The sequence below is a fragment of the Paramisgurnus dabryanus genome, chromosome 11 (genome assembly GCF_030506205.2).
Source record: "Paramisgurnus dabryanus chromosome 11, PD_genome_1.1, whole genome shotgun sequence".
Taxonomy (NCBI): Eukaryota; Metazoa; Chordata; class Actinopteri; order Cypriniformes; family Cobitidae; genus Paramisgurnus; species Paramisgurnus dabryanus.
The window spans coordinates 12,361,299-12,377,025 of NC_133347.1; the positions used below are offsets into that span (position 1 = coordinate 12,361,299).

The window sequence follows — 15,727 nt, forward strand, 5'->3', positions numbered from 1 at the left end:
AACAATGACAGTTGCCATATCATACATCAGTTAGTTAACATCTTAATCTAGAAAGTTTTATAAAAACAATACAATAAATGTTCAAAAACAACTAATATTATGCTGATAAAAATAAATTGATTTAGCTGGTTTATTTATTCTACACTTCTACAAAACAGACTACAGTACAAATTATTTACAACATTAACTGCTTATTAGTTGTTTTACAATAGTTTTTAAAGGTATAGTTCACCCAAAAAACTCACTCTCATGTTGTTACAAACCTGAATAAATTTCTTTGTTATGATGAACACAAAGGAAGATATTTTGAGAAATGTTGTAACCAAACCGTTTGTGGACCTCATTCACTTCCATAGTATTATTTTTTCCTATTATTTGATTCTCCTAATATATCATAATTTTCTTCGGGGGTTTAGTTTCATGTGCAAATAGCATTAAATCAAAAGAACATGATGATTACGTCTGTTTGGAAAAATAATAATAAATTGAAAAGCCTAGTTATGTTTCACTTTTACACTTTTAACAGACTAACAAAACAAATTTAAATTTTAGTTTTCTGTTCTTCTGTTTTAAGAAAACGATCTAACTAAGTTTATTTTAAAATGTTTTTTAAAGAAGTACAACATTGTGGGTGTACACATATAAAAGTACACCATTTACAGTTTCGAATGTTGTTTCAATTATATCTGTATGACCACAATTTAGGGTTATCTTTATATATCAGGACACTTTATTTTTATTTTTTTAAAGTGGGTATAGCAAATATTTACCATAATGTTTTTAATCACGTTTTGTGCATGCTCCCATTGTTTTCTACCGGACGACAATTGAAACGAAAATCTTGCACAAAAAAAAACAAAAATGAGGTGGATGAACTCACAAGGAAACAAATATTGAGTTGTTTGTATTTGTATTAGTCACACAAAAATACACAAATGAATCAAAACATACTTTTCAAACATGGAAAAACTAGCTAAGATTGAATTTCAAAAATCAGTGCAACACTTTAATCATTAACGTGTCTGAATGAAATACTGTACAACTAATCTGCATCGAATCTCAAATTCATTTGCAATATAATCATACAAATCAGGGTTTGCCATCACACATGGTTGTACATGTAGTTTACTGACAGATATAAAGAACCAAACTATCCACAAATACAAAAAATATATAAAACATTTATAAACATAGACTTTACAGCTGTCTTTTAAAAACTTCTTTGGAATGAGGATTCTCTTTGTACAATTATGTACTTCACAATGCCACAAAATGTCAATACAGAGATCATATGTTTTTCTGTGAGGGTTTATTAGGACCCACAGCCCTCCTGTTCAGTCTTCTCTTCTGCAGCCACCGGCAAGATGAGATGAGAGATTCTGCTCCACAATCCACTGAGTTTATCCACATCCATTTGATTAAACATTGTGGACTTGTTTGAGGTAACAAACTTTTCTTTTATCTGATCATGTACCATGTCCTCAACTGCACTTAGACTGGAATCTGTTTCTATTTTATCAACTGATAGCATCACAGTAAAAACAAGAAAAACCTTCTTATACGCTGCATTCTCATGGTCACAGTAACGATAGAATATCAACGTAGATCCAGGAGGAAGCTCCTCAAAACGGTGGACAACGGCTGCAGGTTTATTACCATCAAATGCTTTTCTCAGAGCTGTATCAATGTCCAACTTGACCTGGTCACTGTCTTGTGCTGTTCTGGTAGTCCCATCGATTTCTAAGATTGAGCCGTTGTTAAGAGAAACGGAGTATGCTGTAGCCAAGCTTCGAGCAAGACAAGCCAATGTCCTTTCTGCCTTTAAGCCACCGGTTAGAATCAAGCTGACCGGTTCGGTGGGGTTGACTGTTTGTAGGTGACGCTGAAGATGCCTGATGCTCCTCTTCCAAAAAACTGAGCGCTGACTTGGATAAAGTAGCTGAAGTGCCGCCATGTCTGCATTGAAATTTTCCTGTATGTTCGGCTGGACCACATCAGTTTTTAGCATTGAAAACTTCTGATAGGCACACAAGCCCAAAGCTAGAAATACTAATATCAGAGCCCACAGTAAAAGTTTCCACACGTACCATGTAGACCCTGGAAAGAAGATGAATTTGTGAAATATCAGAGATGAAATATTTTTTCAATTATGATGAGTTGATAGAGAGGTCGAAATACCTTTAGAGGTGGAAGTTGGAGTTGCTCTTAATGTGAGTGGTTTCTTTAAATTCTTGAATTCTTTACAAAGAGATTTTTAGGTAAAAGTGACAAACTTGTACACATTAACATTAGCCATGTTATAAATATGAATTGGGCTTTACCTGTGCTTTTGTGTTGAGGGACTTGTTTTATTATAGGAAAGTTATTTGTGACTATGAGGTTCCTGTCAGCTTCAGCTGGTCTGTAAAAAAGGGCCGGTCTGGAGGTATCTGCAATAATAAAACCTTTGATCATATAACATCAACTATAATGTATGTAAAACTACAACATAATAATAACATCCATGAAAGCAAGCATTAGCCATCATTCACCGTCTAGGTTTACTAAATACCCAATATAGTCTGGCTATAAGTAACCCATTTCTAGCCAAAAAAAAAAAAAACATACATTTGGTTGAATGCCGTTTTTGCCAAAATAACTTGAGAGATGTGATACTCCATTATGTAAGCAAAGTCACAGTGATTACATTTAGGGTGTCATTTATTTATTCATTTTATTTCATTTATGGTTAAATCTCTTTTGAATTTTCATTGGCAATCCAAGTTTGGCCCTGTTTTAGCCTAGATATCTGGGCTGAATTTGGACTGCCTTTAGACGCCTTTTTACTAAAAAATGCTTGCTGGGTAAGCATATTAATGTGTGTACTAATGTGCATTAAGGGGATCGCACGCCGGACGAGAAGCGCTACGTTGCGTCTAGGACAACTCTGACGTATCGTACACTGAAAGTGCACAGTAAATAGCGCGAGCTTAGTCAGATAGCATCTACTTCAAAATGCAAAATATACGTTAGCACCCAATGTTTAATGCTAAAGATTTGGGACAAATATGATGCTATTTAATTTTATACTATGTGAGTGGCGCGACAGGGATTTGAGCAGTGTCCAGAGTCACAGCGGACAGCCACCGCCGGTGTGCGTACATTCATAGAAAATCATGTGTTCTGTTTTTAGATTAATGGCGCAACATGTTGTGCTTCTCGTCCGGTGTGCGACCCCCTTTACAGAAAAACAGCTGAAATACATACAATCATTTAAAGGTTTTGTTGAAGCTCTAGTTTTCTCCTTTGTGTGATCCTGATCTTTTAAGAAACTTCTCCTACTTAACCCCTTTATGTTTTCCAGAGGTTTGAGTTGAACAGGGACAGAGCCCAAACTGGAAGGCTCTGAAAGTAATATTTAAATGTTACCATTATGTGTAATAGATATTTATTGCATGTGTTTTTTACTTTATATTAATGTTACAAACATGAAGATTTGTGTGAACAAACTTATAAACGTAGTCTTTAAACTGTAATGATGTTTGGTTGGCTCAGTGTCCTCTGTCTCGTGAATGGATCTTCGGCTTCTCAAGCTCATTCCGGGTTCTAGATTCTCTTCCTGTACATCTGCAGAAAGCTTGAAATCTCTTCTGGACTTAACTGAGGAGCCACACAAAAAAAAACACACACACACAGAAAAGAATATAACATTGCTTGTCCATTACAACTGAACATTTGGACAAACACAACCTAATCTTAGAGACTGTATCTTTTTTGCTTTTAAACACATTGGGGTGGTTTAAATTAACAGACAGGTATAAGTCAAAACTAGATCTTAATTTTATATATATATATATATATATATATATACACACACACACACACACACACACACACACACACACACACACACACACACACACACACACACACACACACACACACACACACACATACTAGTTTTAACAAACATTCCTTACTAAAAACAATACATACTAGTTTTAACAAACATTCCTTACTAAACACATTACTGGTGTGCATTTTAAAGCAAAACAAAGGGCACTCATCTATTTAGTGCCAATTGTTTTCAGTTTCAACAGCTCTTAAATTTATTTTAGTATAGGACTAGTCTAATCCCGGTCCAGGAAACCACCCCATTGTCAGCTTCTTCGCTATGTTTATGGCAAGAGACAGGTTTAATAGTATAGAGTAAAACAGTATCCTACATTTTACGAGCTCATGGTCCTCCTCAGCCTCCTCCTCTGAATCCATATCTGTATCTTGGTCTACACTGTCATCCATCTCCACATCTGTTTGGTCTCCATCACCTCTGTCATTTCCATTCGCTGCCATATCTGCCCCTTTTTGAAGCTTTTGGTTCTTAACAGTGGGTTCTGTATTGAATAATAAAAAACACAAAAAAAAATAAACGTTTTACCCTAAAATTAAACATAAACGACATTTTCTTTCATTTACATACCATCATCTTCTTCCTCTGCCAGGCTATTGGCCTCTTTGGACGGACCATTGACGGCTCGTGATGGCGCATCATCATCTTTATTCGTCTTCCGTTTCCTTCCTAAAAGGGGTTTGTGTTTAGGATCGGCTAAACTAAAAACTAAAAAGGAAAATGTATTAAGGAATGAATAACGTAACATACAGCAATATTTCTGTGATAATGAAAGTAATTTATTCGCAGAGACAGCTAAAGTGAAACTGCATTTTAGTTCAGCTCAGACTCGTGGTGGTCAACTAAATGAGATATTCACAAATACAAATGTTTAAAAATACAAATATTTTAATGTGTAAATGTTATATTAATACGTTTACTGTAGTTATTTAAAGGATCCAACTATGTTGTTTAGCTCGTGTGCACGGGCTAATCAGTAAGTTTCCGTTCAGCCAGTCGATCAGCTCGCACGTCAAAAAAGGTATAAAGTTATTTTTGCATAAACAAACCTGTTGGGGATGATAGTCTGTTGCTTCGCCTTCTTACTTGAGATTCATTCTCTTTGGAATCACCCGAATCCATTTGTTTAATTTTAAATCATGCCACTTCTTTACAAACTTTTTTCACAGTTTCGCTGCTACTAAAAACGGAAAACGGAACTTTGGCGATGTGTTCTGTCGGAGCGATTTAAGTGGAACACATGTCACCCGGAAGCAGTTATTATGCATAGTTGGTTTCACTTTTATAATTTGCCGTGCAGTGTTTATGTATTTTACACTTTTCGTGTTTATAATCCATGAGAGACTCGTCGATAACTGAGTTAAAATATGTATTTATTAAGGCACGATTAGTGTCTATTAAAGCCCTTATTATGAAAAACCACCAGAATTATACAAAATATATTCCTTGGTCAAACAAATAAAAAGATTAAGAACAACTTTAATAGACAATTAATACATAATTTACATACAAATATTCTGAATGAAAAAAACTTCTTTCTGACGTCCATCAATTTTACAAGTCCATTTAGGAGGCAAAGCAGGGAAATAACAGTTCAATACTAATTTGTGCAAACAGCCAAAGTGTCCAATAACTATTTTCAAAATGATTCAAGCCCACAGCCCTGCTGTATACTTTCCTCTTCTGCAGCCACTGGCAAGATAAGGTGAGAAATTCTGCTCCACAGTCCACTTAGTTTATCCACATCCATTTGATTAAACAAAGCCGACTTGTCAGAGGAGACAAACTTCCGTATTAATTGATCATGTACCATGTCCTCAACCCTGCCTAGAGAGATATTGTCCGTGATTTCCAATTCTGCATCCAGCATAACCGTAAACACCAGCAAGACATTTTTATAAGCCGCATTTTCATGGTCACAATAACGGTAGAAGATGAGAGTAGATCCAGGTGGGAGCTCCTCAAACCGATGGATAACTGCAGCAAGCTTCTCACCATCAAAGGCTTTTCTGAGATCATTATCAATGTCTAGCTTGACTTGATCACTGTCTTGTAATGATTTGCTTTTTCCATAAATGTTTAGGACTGAGGAATTACGCGCAGTGGAAAAGGCTTCAGCCAAGCATTTAGCTAGACAGCCAAGGGTCCTTTCGGCACCATGACCAGATGTCAGAATCAGGCTGACTGGTTCAGTGGGGCTGGCTGTCTTTAAGTGGCGGCTGATATGAAGACGACTTCTCCTCCAGAGCTCTGGGCGCTGATTTGGAAAGCTAGACTCAACTTTATTCAGTTTTTCAGTGAACATTTCCACCTCATCATTCTCTTTTTGCACAGGTGAAGTTGATTCAGGATTATACAAAGCAGCACATCCAATAGCCAAAATGATTGCTACTCCTGCAAGGATCCACCACCGAATATCTGTTAAAGAGGAAATTATTAGAGTTAAGTTGATGGTAAAGCCTTTTTATGACACATCATTTGTTTATACAGTTAGTACAGTAAGCATGAAAGAAAGAACCAACTACCATTCCTTTGTCTCTCCCATGAAAAAAATACCTTCTTTTCTCTTTATGGATTCATTGTCTTCCATGTCCTCTTGACTGCTCTCTTCGTGCTGCTTAATGTCTGGAGATGTGTCTGTATGTCAATGTGGAAAAGTATATAGAGTTATATATAAAGTTCTAAATTATGAATAAATAAGGTATCTACTTCTTTCTTAATGACTACAGAATTTTGACTTTACTGATCGCAAGGAGAAAAATCTGTTTAAGGCCCTGTTTACACCTGGTATTAAAATCGCCTGCAATAAGTGTTTTTTAAGCCGTATCGTTTGTCCACTTTTAACCGCTTCTGTCCTGATTACCTCAAGGGGATTGTCTACAAGCGAGTCATTAACACCAAGTGGGAGATATTATGGGTGAAAGTTGATGCGCACTACTATTATGTCAGAATACAGCTGATTGTGTTGTTGGCTTTTTGGATATTTCAGAGCAATTGATCAAATAAGCTATCACGACTTTCACACGCTTGCAAAATGAAACTAATGACGGAGAGCAGCCAATTTTTACACGATACAAATACGTTTTACAAATGATACCCTAAAGACTGCACCAAACAGAGTTAGGAGTCAGGACAAATATAAAAACACTGTGCTCCGTTCATCACACATTAGATGAACAGGCGGAAAGTAAGCTTCCTTTTGTGGCTGCTCGAACACATTTAACAACGTGACCGTCTGCACTGCAAATGCAATCTGGTCAAAACTGGACAATCTTAAAACGTTTAGACCCCATTTACATCTGTATTATCATTGTCCATTTGTGATCCGATAAACCAAAACCTATCTTAATACCAGGTGCAAACAGGGCCGTAATGGTAAGACAGAAAAGACTGGCACAGACAACAAGGAGCTTGACGAAGGTGTCAACAGTGCTAATGTTTGCACTTATTTTTTAAAAGCGCTGTTTATATACATCTGCTAAGATTTCAGACAGCAAAATTTTAACACTCCCATTAAATGTTGACAAAAACTTTAATTACGAATTCTGAAAATTAGGATTATCAAAACTTCATGCAAGCCACACATACCCTCTTCTTGCCTACCAAATGGACCAGCTGCTGTCTTTGGTGTCACTGGAACCAAAAGGAGGAAAGAGCAGCTTTAGTTTTTTGTTGAGGATGGAAGTTCAATATCAAAATCTTTTGAAATGCAGATTATTATAATTAAATAATGTTATTAGATTTTTGCTTCTACTTCCTCTCACAATAGTCACACCTCAGCACTGCTTTTATAAGAAAACAATTAAGGATGCATTGATTTCTCTGCCTATAATCGATACTAGCAGATAAAAGCTATTTTCCGTGCATCTCTAATAATAATATGATATTCTGGTATAAAAAATACCTTCTGTTCTCTCCATGGGTTCATTATCCATCTGTTTGTCGTCCATAGCGCTTGTGTTGGATTGACTGCTATCCTCCTCCTCTTCCTCCTGAGTGTCTGTAGACCTGTATATATCCTCTTCAGGTCTCTCTGTATGTCAAACATGATGACAGAATTAATATTTTCCCTTATTGTTAAAAATTGCTGCTTTTATTCACCTGCTAAGATTTAAAAAAAAAAATGAATTTGAACACTTAACATCATGCTTATGTTAGAAATACTAAAAGGTTGGATCATAATAACTTCATGTAAGCCACACATAATGTCATCATCTTTGTCAGATGGACCAGCCGCTGTCTTAAAAAAGTAGGTTTTTCAAAGATTTAAAATGGCGGAAACATTTTTGTGATGGAAAATGACGTCCTGGGGTCAATTCTAATCGTCTTGAGCCAAGGAATCAGAAGAAACAATACGTTTCTAGGATTTACAAGTCAAAAGATATAAGCAAAAACATAAGTGCAACTTTCGCCCATTCTGGGCTTGCCCCTAATAATTTGATTTATTCTGATAAACAAAATACCTTCTGTTCTTTTCCTGGGTTCATTTTCCTTTTCAGTTATAGTGCTTGTTTTGGATTTACTGCTATCGTCCTGTTCCTGGGTGTCTGTAGACATGTCTGTAACCTTTTCAGTTGTCTCTGTATGTCAAACATGGATATAAAATCTCTCAATGTGTTGAGGATCATTGATATATCTACATCCTATCACATAAAGTCAAACCTCACCACTGCAAATGTAAGTAATAATATGTGTGTATACAGTATATAGTAATAATATGGTTTTTATTCTGGTAAAGAAATACCTTTTGTTATCTCCTTGGGTTCACTGCACATATGTATGTCCTCCATAGCCCTAGTGCTTGTGTTGGATCGACTGCTATCCTCCTGCTGCTGAGAGTCTTTAGATGTGTCTATATCCTTTTTAGTCATCCCTGCATGTTAAACATGGTGACCAAGTTAATATTTGCCCTAAGAATTTAAAGGTGCTGCTTATATTCAACAGCAAAGTGCTTATAAAGCACAATTAATTTAGCTTTAAAAACTGCTATCACAAAAATGTTGTTAAAAATTTTAGAAGGTTTGGATCACAACAACTTAATGTAAGCCAAACATACCATCTTCTTTCTGATCAGATTCACCAGCCGCTGTCTTTGGTGTCACTACATCTAACAGAACATGTTGACAAAATTAACATTTGCCCTAATTATTTAAAGGTGCTGCTTATATTCACTTGCTTAGATTTCATAAAGCAGAATTTAAAGGGACACCATGAAACTTTTGGCCACTAGGGGGTGCTAGACACGTATTTTTCACTTCTAGCGCCCCTAGAGCCCACAAGCGCCGCAGCACTGTCGCAAAGGAAAGGAACTGGCCAACCTTAAAACTAAACTAAAAACTAAACATTTAAAATGCTAAACGATCAACATTTTGAGACAACAGGGAGAAACGCAGTCATGTTACAACTTTCTGATGAGGAACTCGTCGTGGCAGAAGCCATTTCTCAATCTGAAGGTTGCAGCCTCCGGATGTCGTATTTCTAATACGTCATCAAGACTGTCTTATTTCACAATATTAACAATTACAAAGTTGACTATTATACTTAGTTAATCGTAAATTGTTGCAGTATGCTTATGACTTGCGAATGTAATGCTCAGTTTACCTTAATAACCCAGGCTTGATGACGTGTGCAGCCTGCATATTTGACCTCCGGAGGCTGCAGCCTTCCAATTCAGAAACGACCAGACGTATTTCCTTGCCTTTTTCCAAACAAATATTGTTGCATCCTCTCTCTCTCCCTCGCCACCAGGATTTTCCGCAATGGCGCTCGTTATTCCTCTTTTTTGTGTGAAAATCGCTCCAAATCCAAGTAAACCGATGCGTTTAGGTCTGCCGCTTTGTAATACGTCACGCGAGTGACAGCGGAACGCAGCAAATGAGGAAGAGAGAAGAGAGAAACGCTCGGATCTGATTGGTGAATGAATAGGGTTTGGTTTTACACTGTGAGCAAGTTTGAGTGCTATAGCATCCTGGATTGTAATGTAAATATCATAGACACAGTAAAAAGAAAGGTAAATACGTGAACACAGCATCTGAATACAGGGAACTATATGCAATATAATCGCCGTAATTTATAAAGAACATCGCATTTATGTATGAATCAACAGTTTATATAAAAGATGCCTTAAAGGGGAATCGAACCCGGGTCGCCCGTGTCATAGGTCCGTGACACTAAAGACTGTACCACAGAGTCACATATTAGAAACCGCTCTCTACACTCCTTAAGTAGCCTCCAGCAAAATTCACGTTAAAAACAAATTGTGTGGAGGAAGTGACGTATGCCGTAAAGCAGTCGAATTTTGTAGTTTTTTTTTGTGCTCTGGTTACTACCACAAACCCTAAGTTTTAAAATACGAGTAAAAGTGATACAGACCCCGTCAGGCTATGGTAGACATGTCATTCAACCTATTTAAAGTCGATGTACTATCACAAGGGTCTTGAAAATGTATTATGAAGGTTGAAAAATTACATGGTGTCACTTTAAACACTCCCATAACCGTTATGACACAAAATCTACCTTCTGTTCTCTCCCTGGGTTCATTGTCCATCTTAATGTCCTTTTCAGTTGTAGCGTTTTGGTCGAATTGACTGCTGTCGTCCTGCTCTTGAATGTCTGTAGACGTGTCTATAATGTCTTCAGTTTTCCCTGTATGTCAAACATGAATATGAAATATCTCAATGTATTGAGGGGCATTGTGCTTTTAAGTATCTGCCTCTATATCCTATCACATGGAGTTAAACCTTATCACTGTTTACTGTATAAACAACAATAATAATAACATGATTTATTCTTATAAACAAAATACCTTCTGTTCTCTCTATTATGGGTTCATTGTCCATCTGTATATTCTCCTTAGTTATAGTCCTTGTGTTGGAGTGAATGGTGTCCTCTTGCTGCTCAGTGACTAGGGACCTGTTTGTAAGCTCTTCAGTCACCCCTGTATCATCAAATATTTAAAAAAAACAAACATAAATGGTTTTATAAAACAAACTGTTTTGAATGGATGAGGTGTGGGGTGAGTGGGACACAAACTAACACAGGATTAATTGTAACATGCCTACTTTACATATTATACAAGGCTGAGCAATCTGTGCTGTGATTTTGTGAAAGTTTTGATGTTTTTTTTTTTTCGGACAACGTGCACCAAGCAGCTGTCGAATCACAACACGCTGGACCAGCTACACAATCACAACTCGTTACGTATTTCTGAAGGAGGGATTTCATAGTAGGAGGGACTTCATAGTACAAGGGACAGTGAAAACAGCGGTATATAGTATATGCAGTGTTTTTTACACATTAAACATGAACACATGTTATATTGCACACCCTAAACGCAATCAAAGCATCGAAAACAGAAAAAAATGGCACCTTTAATGTTTGCTGACAAAGAATGACTACGTTTTTTTATGTACTGAGAAATTACCTTCCGGCCTCTGCTTATTTTCAATGTCATTCTCTTTGTCCACTTTTGCATTACTGTTTTTGTTAGATTGAAGGTTATCTCCATCCTCCTCGCTGTCTGAATCTGTAGTCTTTTGAGTCATTTCTGTGTGTAAGACAAGTAAAGTGTGTCAATTTTCTATTTTTATCATTATATATCATTATAACAAATGTTAATCCTTTAAGGATCGTAGCAACATACATCTGACTTTATGCATACTACTACATTACACTTACCCTCCTCTCTCGTTCTCGTTACTTGCCGAAGCATCAATATTTGAACACAATACCAAACATTTGACTAAATTACCTTTAACGAGGGAGGAGTGTTGATCATGTCTGTCATTGTCACCATCACTCTCAATTTTTGGCTTACTTTCACTTTGAACGCTTCTGCTGTCTGTTATAAAAAATTGTAGTAGCAGTTAGACTATTATAAATAATTATATATAAGGAACAATCTCCAAAATAGAGAGAAAACATTTAGTTAGTTACCACCGCTTTCTGCCATTGTTCTTGGATAAATGCGGTCTTTATAAAGGTGGTGTATTGCCTCAAGACATAAGTGATAGACCTAAATATAGAAACAAACAGCACTTTAAAACAGAAATGCCCTGGCGAAAAACTATTCATGCACAACGTGAAACGCAAAAATCCGTCGCATACCGACAATGCCAGCAACGTGGACATGCGCACATGTAAGGTGCACTGTACTGTCTATCATATTAATAACTACAAAACATCCTAATATAAAGGATCATTGCTGTACAGTTAAAAGCAAATAAGGCCCAACGTAACCACCAAGTAATTGCTTTCTGTAACGTTACTGGCTAGTATACGTGTCGGTCGGCTTAATGTTTTTAAGCTAGCTTGAAAAAACACTTACCGATCGCCCAACTGTTGTAAAGTCACAGATAATATTTTGGATTTTGGCCTCTCTGACAGCACTGTCAAAAGTCTGAAGTACAAAACCAGGTAGCGTCACTAGTTGTTCTAAAGGCCTAGGAACGTTTAATTACAGCATTTGTTTCCACGGAGTTATTCTGAAGACGGACATGTGCACACGGGTGTAAGGGAGCTTGTCTTGAGGAATAAAATCATTGTTATTTCCTTAATAAATCTAGAAAGACTGTATCGGTGTGTCGTTTTCGTCCCCTTTAAGGGAGCATACATGTCATTTATTTATTGTATGGAACATATCATGAGTATCATAAAGATCTCAACGAATTTTAAGAGATAACATATTTATACAAAACAACTTATGAACTTTTGAACTATAACGTTATATAGTGTCAATTATGAAATATATCCACTTTGAAATAAACTAGAAAGTGAAAAAAATTACAATGAACTGTTTGTTAAAAATGGGCGGGGCGGCCCAGGAAAACGAAAGTTAATTGTTCTCCCTTTGTTAGTGTGGGTTTACTTTGGGTACTACGGTTACCTCCAACAAGCCTAAATACCTTGGACATGTTAAATTGCCCTTCCTCTATGTGTGTAGATTAACTTGTGTATAACTTGTTCTCACCATGAATATATAGCCATATGTGCTGAAATGACATTAAGAAATTTAAAAAAAACTTTCATTATTCATATGGAGCATCAACAAAACTGGTTGAAAATATGTATTTATTAAGGCATGATTAATTCAGCATATTTAAACACACCAACTGTAACATTTACCCATTGTAATCTTTGGCCAAACTAAAGAAAATATTAAGAACAACTTTAATAGCCACTTAAAGCATAATTTAGATACAAATGATCTGAATGGAAAACAACACTTCCAACTCAACTTGTATGTGCATATATCGTTGCTAGTCTCTAAAGTATAGAGCTCTTTCTTTTAGGAGGAATAGCAGAGCTTTATATTTCAGGTATTATGAAAAGATAAATGTCCAATAACTATTTTCAAATCAATTCACTCTCAAGCCCACAGCCCTGCTGCTCAGTTTCCTCTTCAGCCACCACTGGCAAGATAACGTGAGAAATTCTGCTCCATAGTCCGCTTAGTTTGTCCACATCCATTTGATTAAACTCAGCTGACTTGTCTGAGGAGATGAACTTCCGCTTTATTTGATCGTGCACCATGTCTTCAACCTTGTCAAGGGAGGTACTAGATGGTATTTCTGCTTCTGTATCCAGCATAACAGTAAACACCAGTAAGACATTTTTAAAAGCCGCATTTTCATGGTCACAGTAACGATAGAAGATGAGAGTAGATCCTGGTGGGAGCTCCTCAAACCGATGGATAACTGCAGCAACCTTCTCACCTTCAAAGGCTTTTATGAGGTTGTTGTTAATGTCTTGCTTGACTTGATCACTATCTTGTGATGCTTTGCTTTTTCCATCAATGTTCAGGACTGAGGAATTTAAAGCGGTGGAAAATGCTTCAGCCAAGTGCTTAGCTAGACAGCCGAGGGTTTTTTCGGCACCGTAACCAGATGTCAGAATCAGGCTGACTGGTTCAGTGGGGGTGGCTGTCTTTAGGTGGTGGCTAATAAGACGACGACTTTGCATCCAGAGCTTTGGGCGCTGATTTGGATAGCTAGATTCAGTTTTATTCAGTTTCTCAATGAACAATTTCACCACAATATCTTTTTGGAAAATTGAGCCATGAAAGAACTGAAACACCACAGCAACAAGGATGAGTACTAGTCCACACAGAGGCAAAATCCACCCTGTTAAACAAGCAATTATTAGAGTAAAGTTTAGTAAAATAATGAAAAAGAACAGAAAATGTATTTATACAGATAGTCAGTATGGAGGGGAGAACTCTGTATTATTCCCATGTTGTAAATACCTTTCTTTCTCTTTTCTGTGTGTTTATTGTCCTTCTGTGTGTAGGAGACATTAGACTGATTGCTCTTGTTGTATTTAGTGCTTTTACCTTGCTGCTCAGTCTCTGAGAACATGTCTACATTCTTTTCAGTCATCCCTGTATGTCAAACATAGTGACAAAATTAAAAGGTGCTGTTTAGATTTACCAGCTAAAATTTCAGAAAGCAGAATTTTAACACTGCCACTACCATAATCTTTACAAAACATAACCATGGTTTTACTAAAGTAAAAAAAAACATGCTTACTACAAGTTTACTATGAAAACATGGTTAAGTTTCGTAAGAGTATAAAAAAATAAGGATCATCAAAATTTTATGCGAGCCACACATACTGTCTTCTTCCTGATCAGATTTACCAGCCGCTTTCTTTGGTTTCACTGCATCTGAAAGACAGAAAGAGCAGTTTTAGTTTTGTTTTGGATTGCTATTAAATATAACAGAGTTTTGAAGATTAATGTGCTGGTAGATGTCTGTTTCTTTGGCCCATTGGATCAGCCAACTGTGTGAATGACTACATTATAAATAGTTTGTTCAAAGCTAAATAAACATTCAACATAAACATGTCTTTATCTTTACAGAATAAAACAAAAACAAAAAAACAGCCTCATGCAAAGCATTCTCATGCAAAGCATTTGGTTCCCATTTGGTTTTATTCTGTAAATATAAAGACATGTTTATGTTTAATGTTCATTTAACTTTGAACAAACTGTTGCCATTAAATAACAAATTTAAATCCAAGTTACTGGCAACCAGCAACATAATTACAGCAAATTTTTACAGTAAAGTATTTATTGTTTGTTACAGCTTTAATGAGTCTAGAATCCTAAAAATAAGTTAAAAACAAATAAGGTTACTTACCACCGCGTTTTGCCATTGTTTTTGGATAAATCCTTTCTTTATAAATCCGAAGTGTTGTAGCAAGGCTTTCAGATTGACTTGAATGTAAATACAAACCACACTTTAAATCCTAAACGCTCTGGCAAGAAACAGATCAAGAACAACCTGAAATGCGACAATCTCATCGCACAGCAGCAATGCGGACATATGCACGTGATAGGTGCACCCTAATTCATAACTATACGAATAACTATATGAAAACTTCCAAATTGTTGTTGATGTTGTTAAATGTAAATGATACCAAATTTGAAGTATATATATTATAACATTGAAAGAGAGAAAGTGAAACAAAAACTGCCTTACGTGCAGGGGATAAACAACTTGTTTGAAATGGGTGGGGCTCGCTGAAAAGCAGAAGCTGAGTGACGTTTTAGTGAAGAGGGCATATTACTTATAGGTATTTGACACAATTTTGGATCTGTATTGTGTACTTTAGATTAATGTGTAGTCTTAATCAAAAGGTAATCTTTGCTGCCCTGTGGTTAAGTAATGAATATCAAATACAGTTTTTAATATTAACTACATTTATTTATATTAATAATAAAGCAAACTATTTGAATGAGAATAAAGAAATTCCGAAATTACATATTTGTTAATACTTGTTTTAAATTTCCAAATATTGAACTTTAGTGTAACACTTTACAATAAGGTTTTTTTTGTT

At 36.2% G+C, this 15,727-nt stretch overlaps 3 protein-coding genes across 7 annotated transcripts; all 3 read right to left on the reverse strand.

Annotated features, from left to right (window-relative positions):
- Positions 1-893: 893 nt before the first annotated feature.
- Positions 894-5,099, reverse strand: LOC135729277 (uncharacterized). Its single transcript, XM_065246808.1, has 8 exons — positions 4,939-5,099; positions 4,460-4,597; positions 4,206-4,373; positions 3,490-3,639; positions 3,247-3,384; positions 2,322-2,429; positions 2,179-2,238; positions 894-2,097 (listed from the first exon to the last, which is right to left on the reverse strand). Exons 1-8 carry the CDS (start codon positions 5,009-5,011, stop codon positions 1,313-1,315), a joined length of 1,620 nt encoding a protein of 539 aa, XP_065102880.1. The 5' UTR covers positions 5,012-5,099; the 3' UTR covers positions 894-1,312.
- Positions 5,100-5,241: 142 nt separating this feature from the next.
- Positions 5,242-12,357, reverse strand: LOC135729276 (uncharacterized). Of its 4 annotated transcripts, none has more exons than XM_065246804.1 (13): positions 12,216-12,357; positions 11,825-11,903; positions 11,640-11,729; positions 11,313-11,435; positions 10,695-10,826; positions 10,406-10,534; positions 8,946-8,996; positions 8,634-8,762; positions 8,353-8,469; positions 7,794-7,922; positions 7,493-7,522; positions 6,446-6,526; positions 5,242-6,307 (listed from the first exon to the last, which is right to left on the reverse strand). In XM_065246804.1, the coding sequence occupies exons 2-13, from the start codon at positions 11,838-11,840 to the stop codon at positions 5,529-5,531; spliced, it is 1,806 nt and encodes a 601-aa protein (XP_065102876.1). In that variant the 5' UTR covers positions 11,841-11,903; positions 12,216-12,357; the 3' UTR covers positions 5,242-5,528. The 4 variants fall into 4 exon arrangements, with proteins under 4 accessions (XP_065102876.1, XP_065102875.1, XP_065102878.1 ...); XM_065246803.1 differs by having other exon boundaries at positions 7,478-7,522; XM_065246806.1 differs by lacking the exon at positions 11,640-11,729 and having other exon boundaries at positions 7,478-7,522.
- A 584-nt stretch (positions 12,358-12,941) lies between these two features.
- LOC135729278 (torsin-1A-interacting protein 1-like) lies at positions 12,942-15,386 on the reverse strand. Of its 2 annotated transcripts, XM_065246810.2 has the most exons (5): positions 15,370-15,386; positions 15,028-15,145; positions 14,502-14,552; positions 14,133-14,267; positions 12,942-14,010 (listed from the first exon to the last, which is right to left on the reverse strand). In XM_065246810.2, the coding sequence occupies exons 2-5, from the start codon at positions 15,041-15,043 to the stop codon at positions 13,241-13,243; spliced, it is 972 nt and encodes a 323-aa protein (XP_065102882.1). In that variant the 5' UTR covers positions 15,044-15,145; positions 15,370-15,386; the 3' UTR covers positions 12,942-13,240. The 2 variants fall into 2 exon arrangements, with proteins under 2 accessions (XP_065102882.1, XP_065102881.1); XM_065246809.1 differs by lacking the exon at positions 15,370-15,386 and having other exon boundaries at positions 15,028-15,363.
- Positions 15,387-15,727: the final 341 nt, after the last annotated feature.

What these genes read in the sequence shown, in the direction of transcription:
- LOC135729278 (XM_065246810.2), bottom strand. An exon ending in ATCTGATCAGGAAGAAGACA is followed by an intron (nt 14,268 to 14,501) that starts GTATGTGTGGCT and finishes TTTGACATACAG; the next exon opens with GGATGACTGAAAAGAATGTA. An exon ending in CACAGAAAAGAGAAAGAAAG is followed by an intron (nt 14,011 to 14,132) that starts GTATTTACAACA and finishes CTTGTTTAACAG; the next exon opens with GGTGGATTTTGCCTCTGTGT.
- LOC135729277 (XM_065246808.1), bottom strand. Translation starts at nt 5,011, where the DNA reads ATGGATTCGGGTGATTCCAAAGAGAATGAATCTCAAGTAAGAAGGCGA. An exon ending in GGCAGAGGAAGAAGATGATG is followed by an intron (nt 4,374 to 4,459) that starts GTATGTAAATGA and finishes TATTCAATACAG; the next exon opens with AACCCACTGTTAAGAACCAA. An exon ending in AACAAAACCTTTAAATGATT is followed by an intron (nt 2,430 to 3,246) that starts GTATGTATTTCA and finishes TTATTATTGCAG; the next exon opens with ATACCTCCAGACCGGCCCTT.
- LOC135729276 (XM_065246803.1), bottom strand. An exon ending in ACACTCCTCCCTCGTTAAAG is followed by an intron (nt 11,436 to 11,639) that starts GTAATTTAGTCA and finishes TCTTACACACAG; the next exon opens with AAATGACTCAAAAGACTACA. An exon ending in AAATAAGCAGAGGCCGGAAG is followed by an intron (nt 10,827 to 11,312) that starts GTAATTTCTCAG and finishes TTGATGATACAG; the next exon opens with GGGTGACTGAAGAGCTTACA.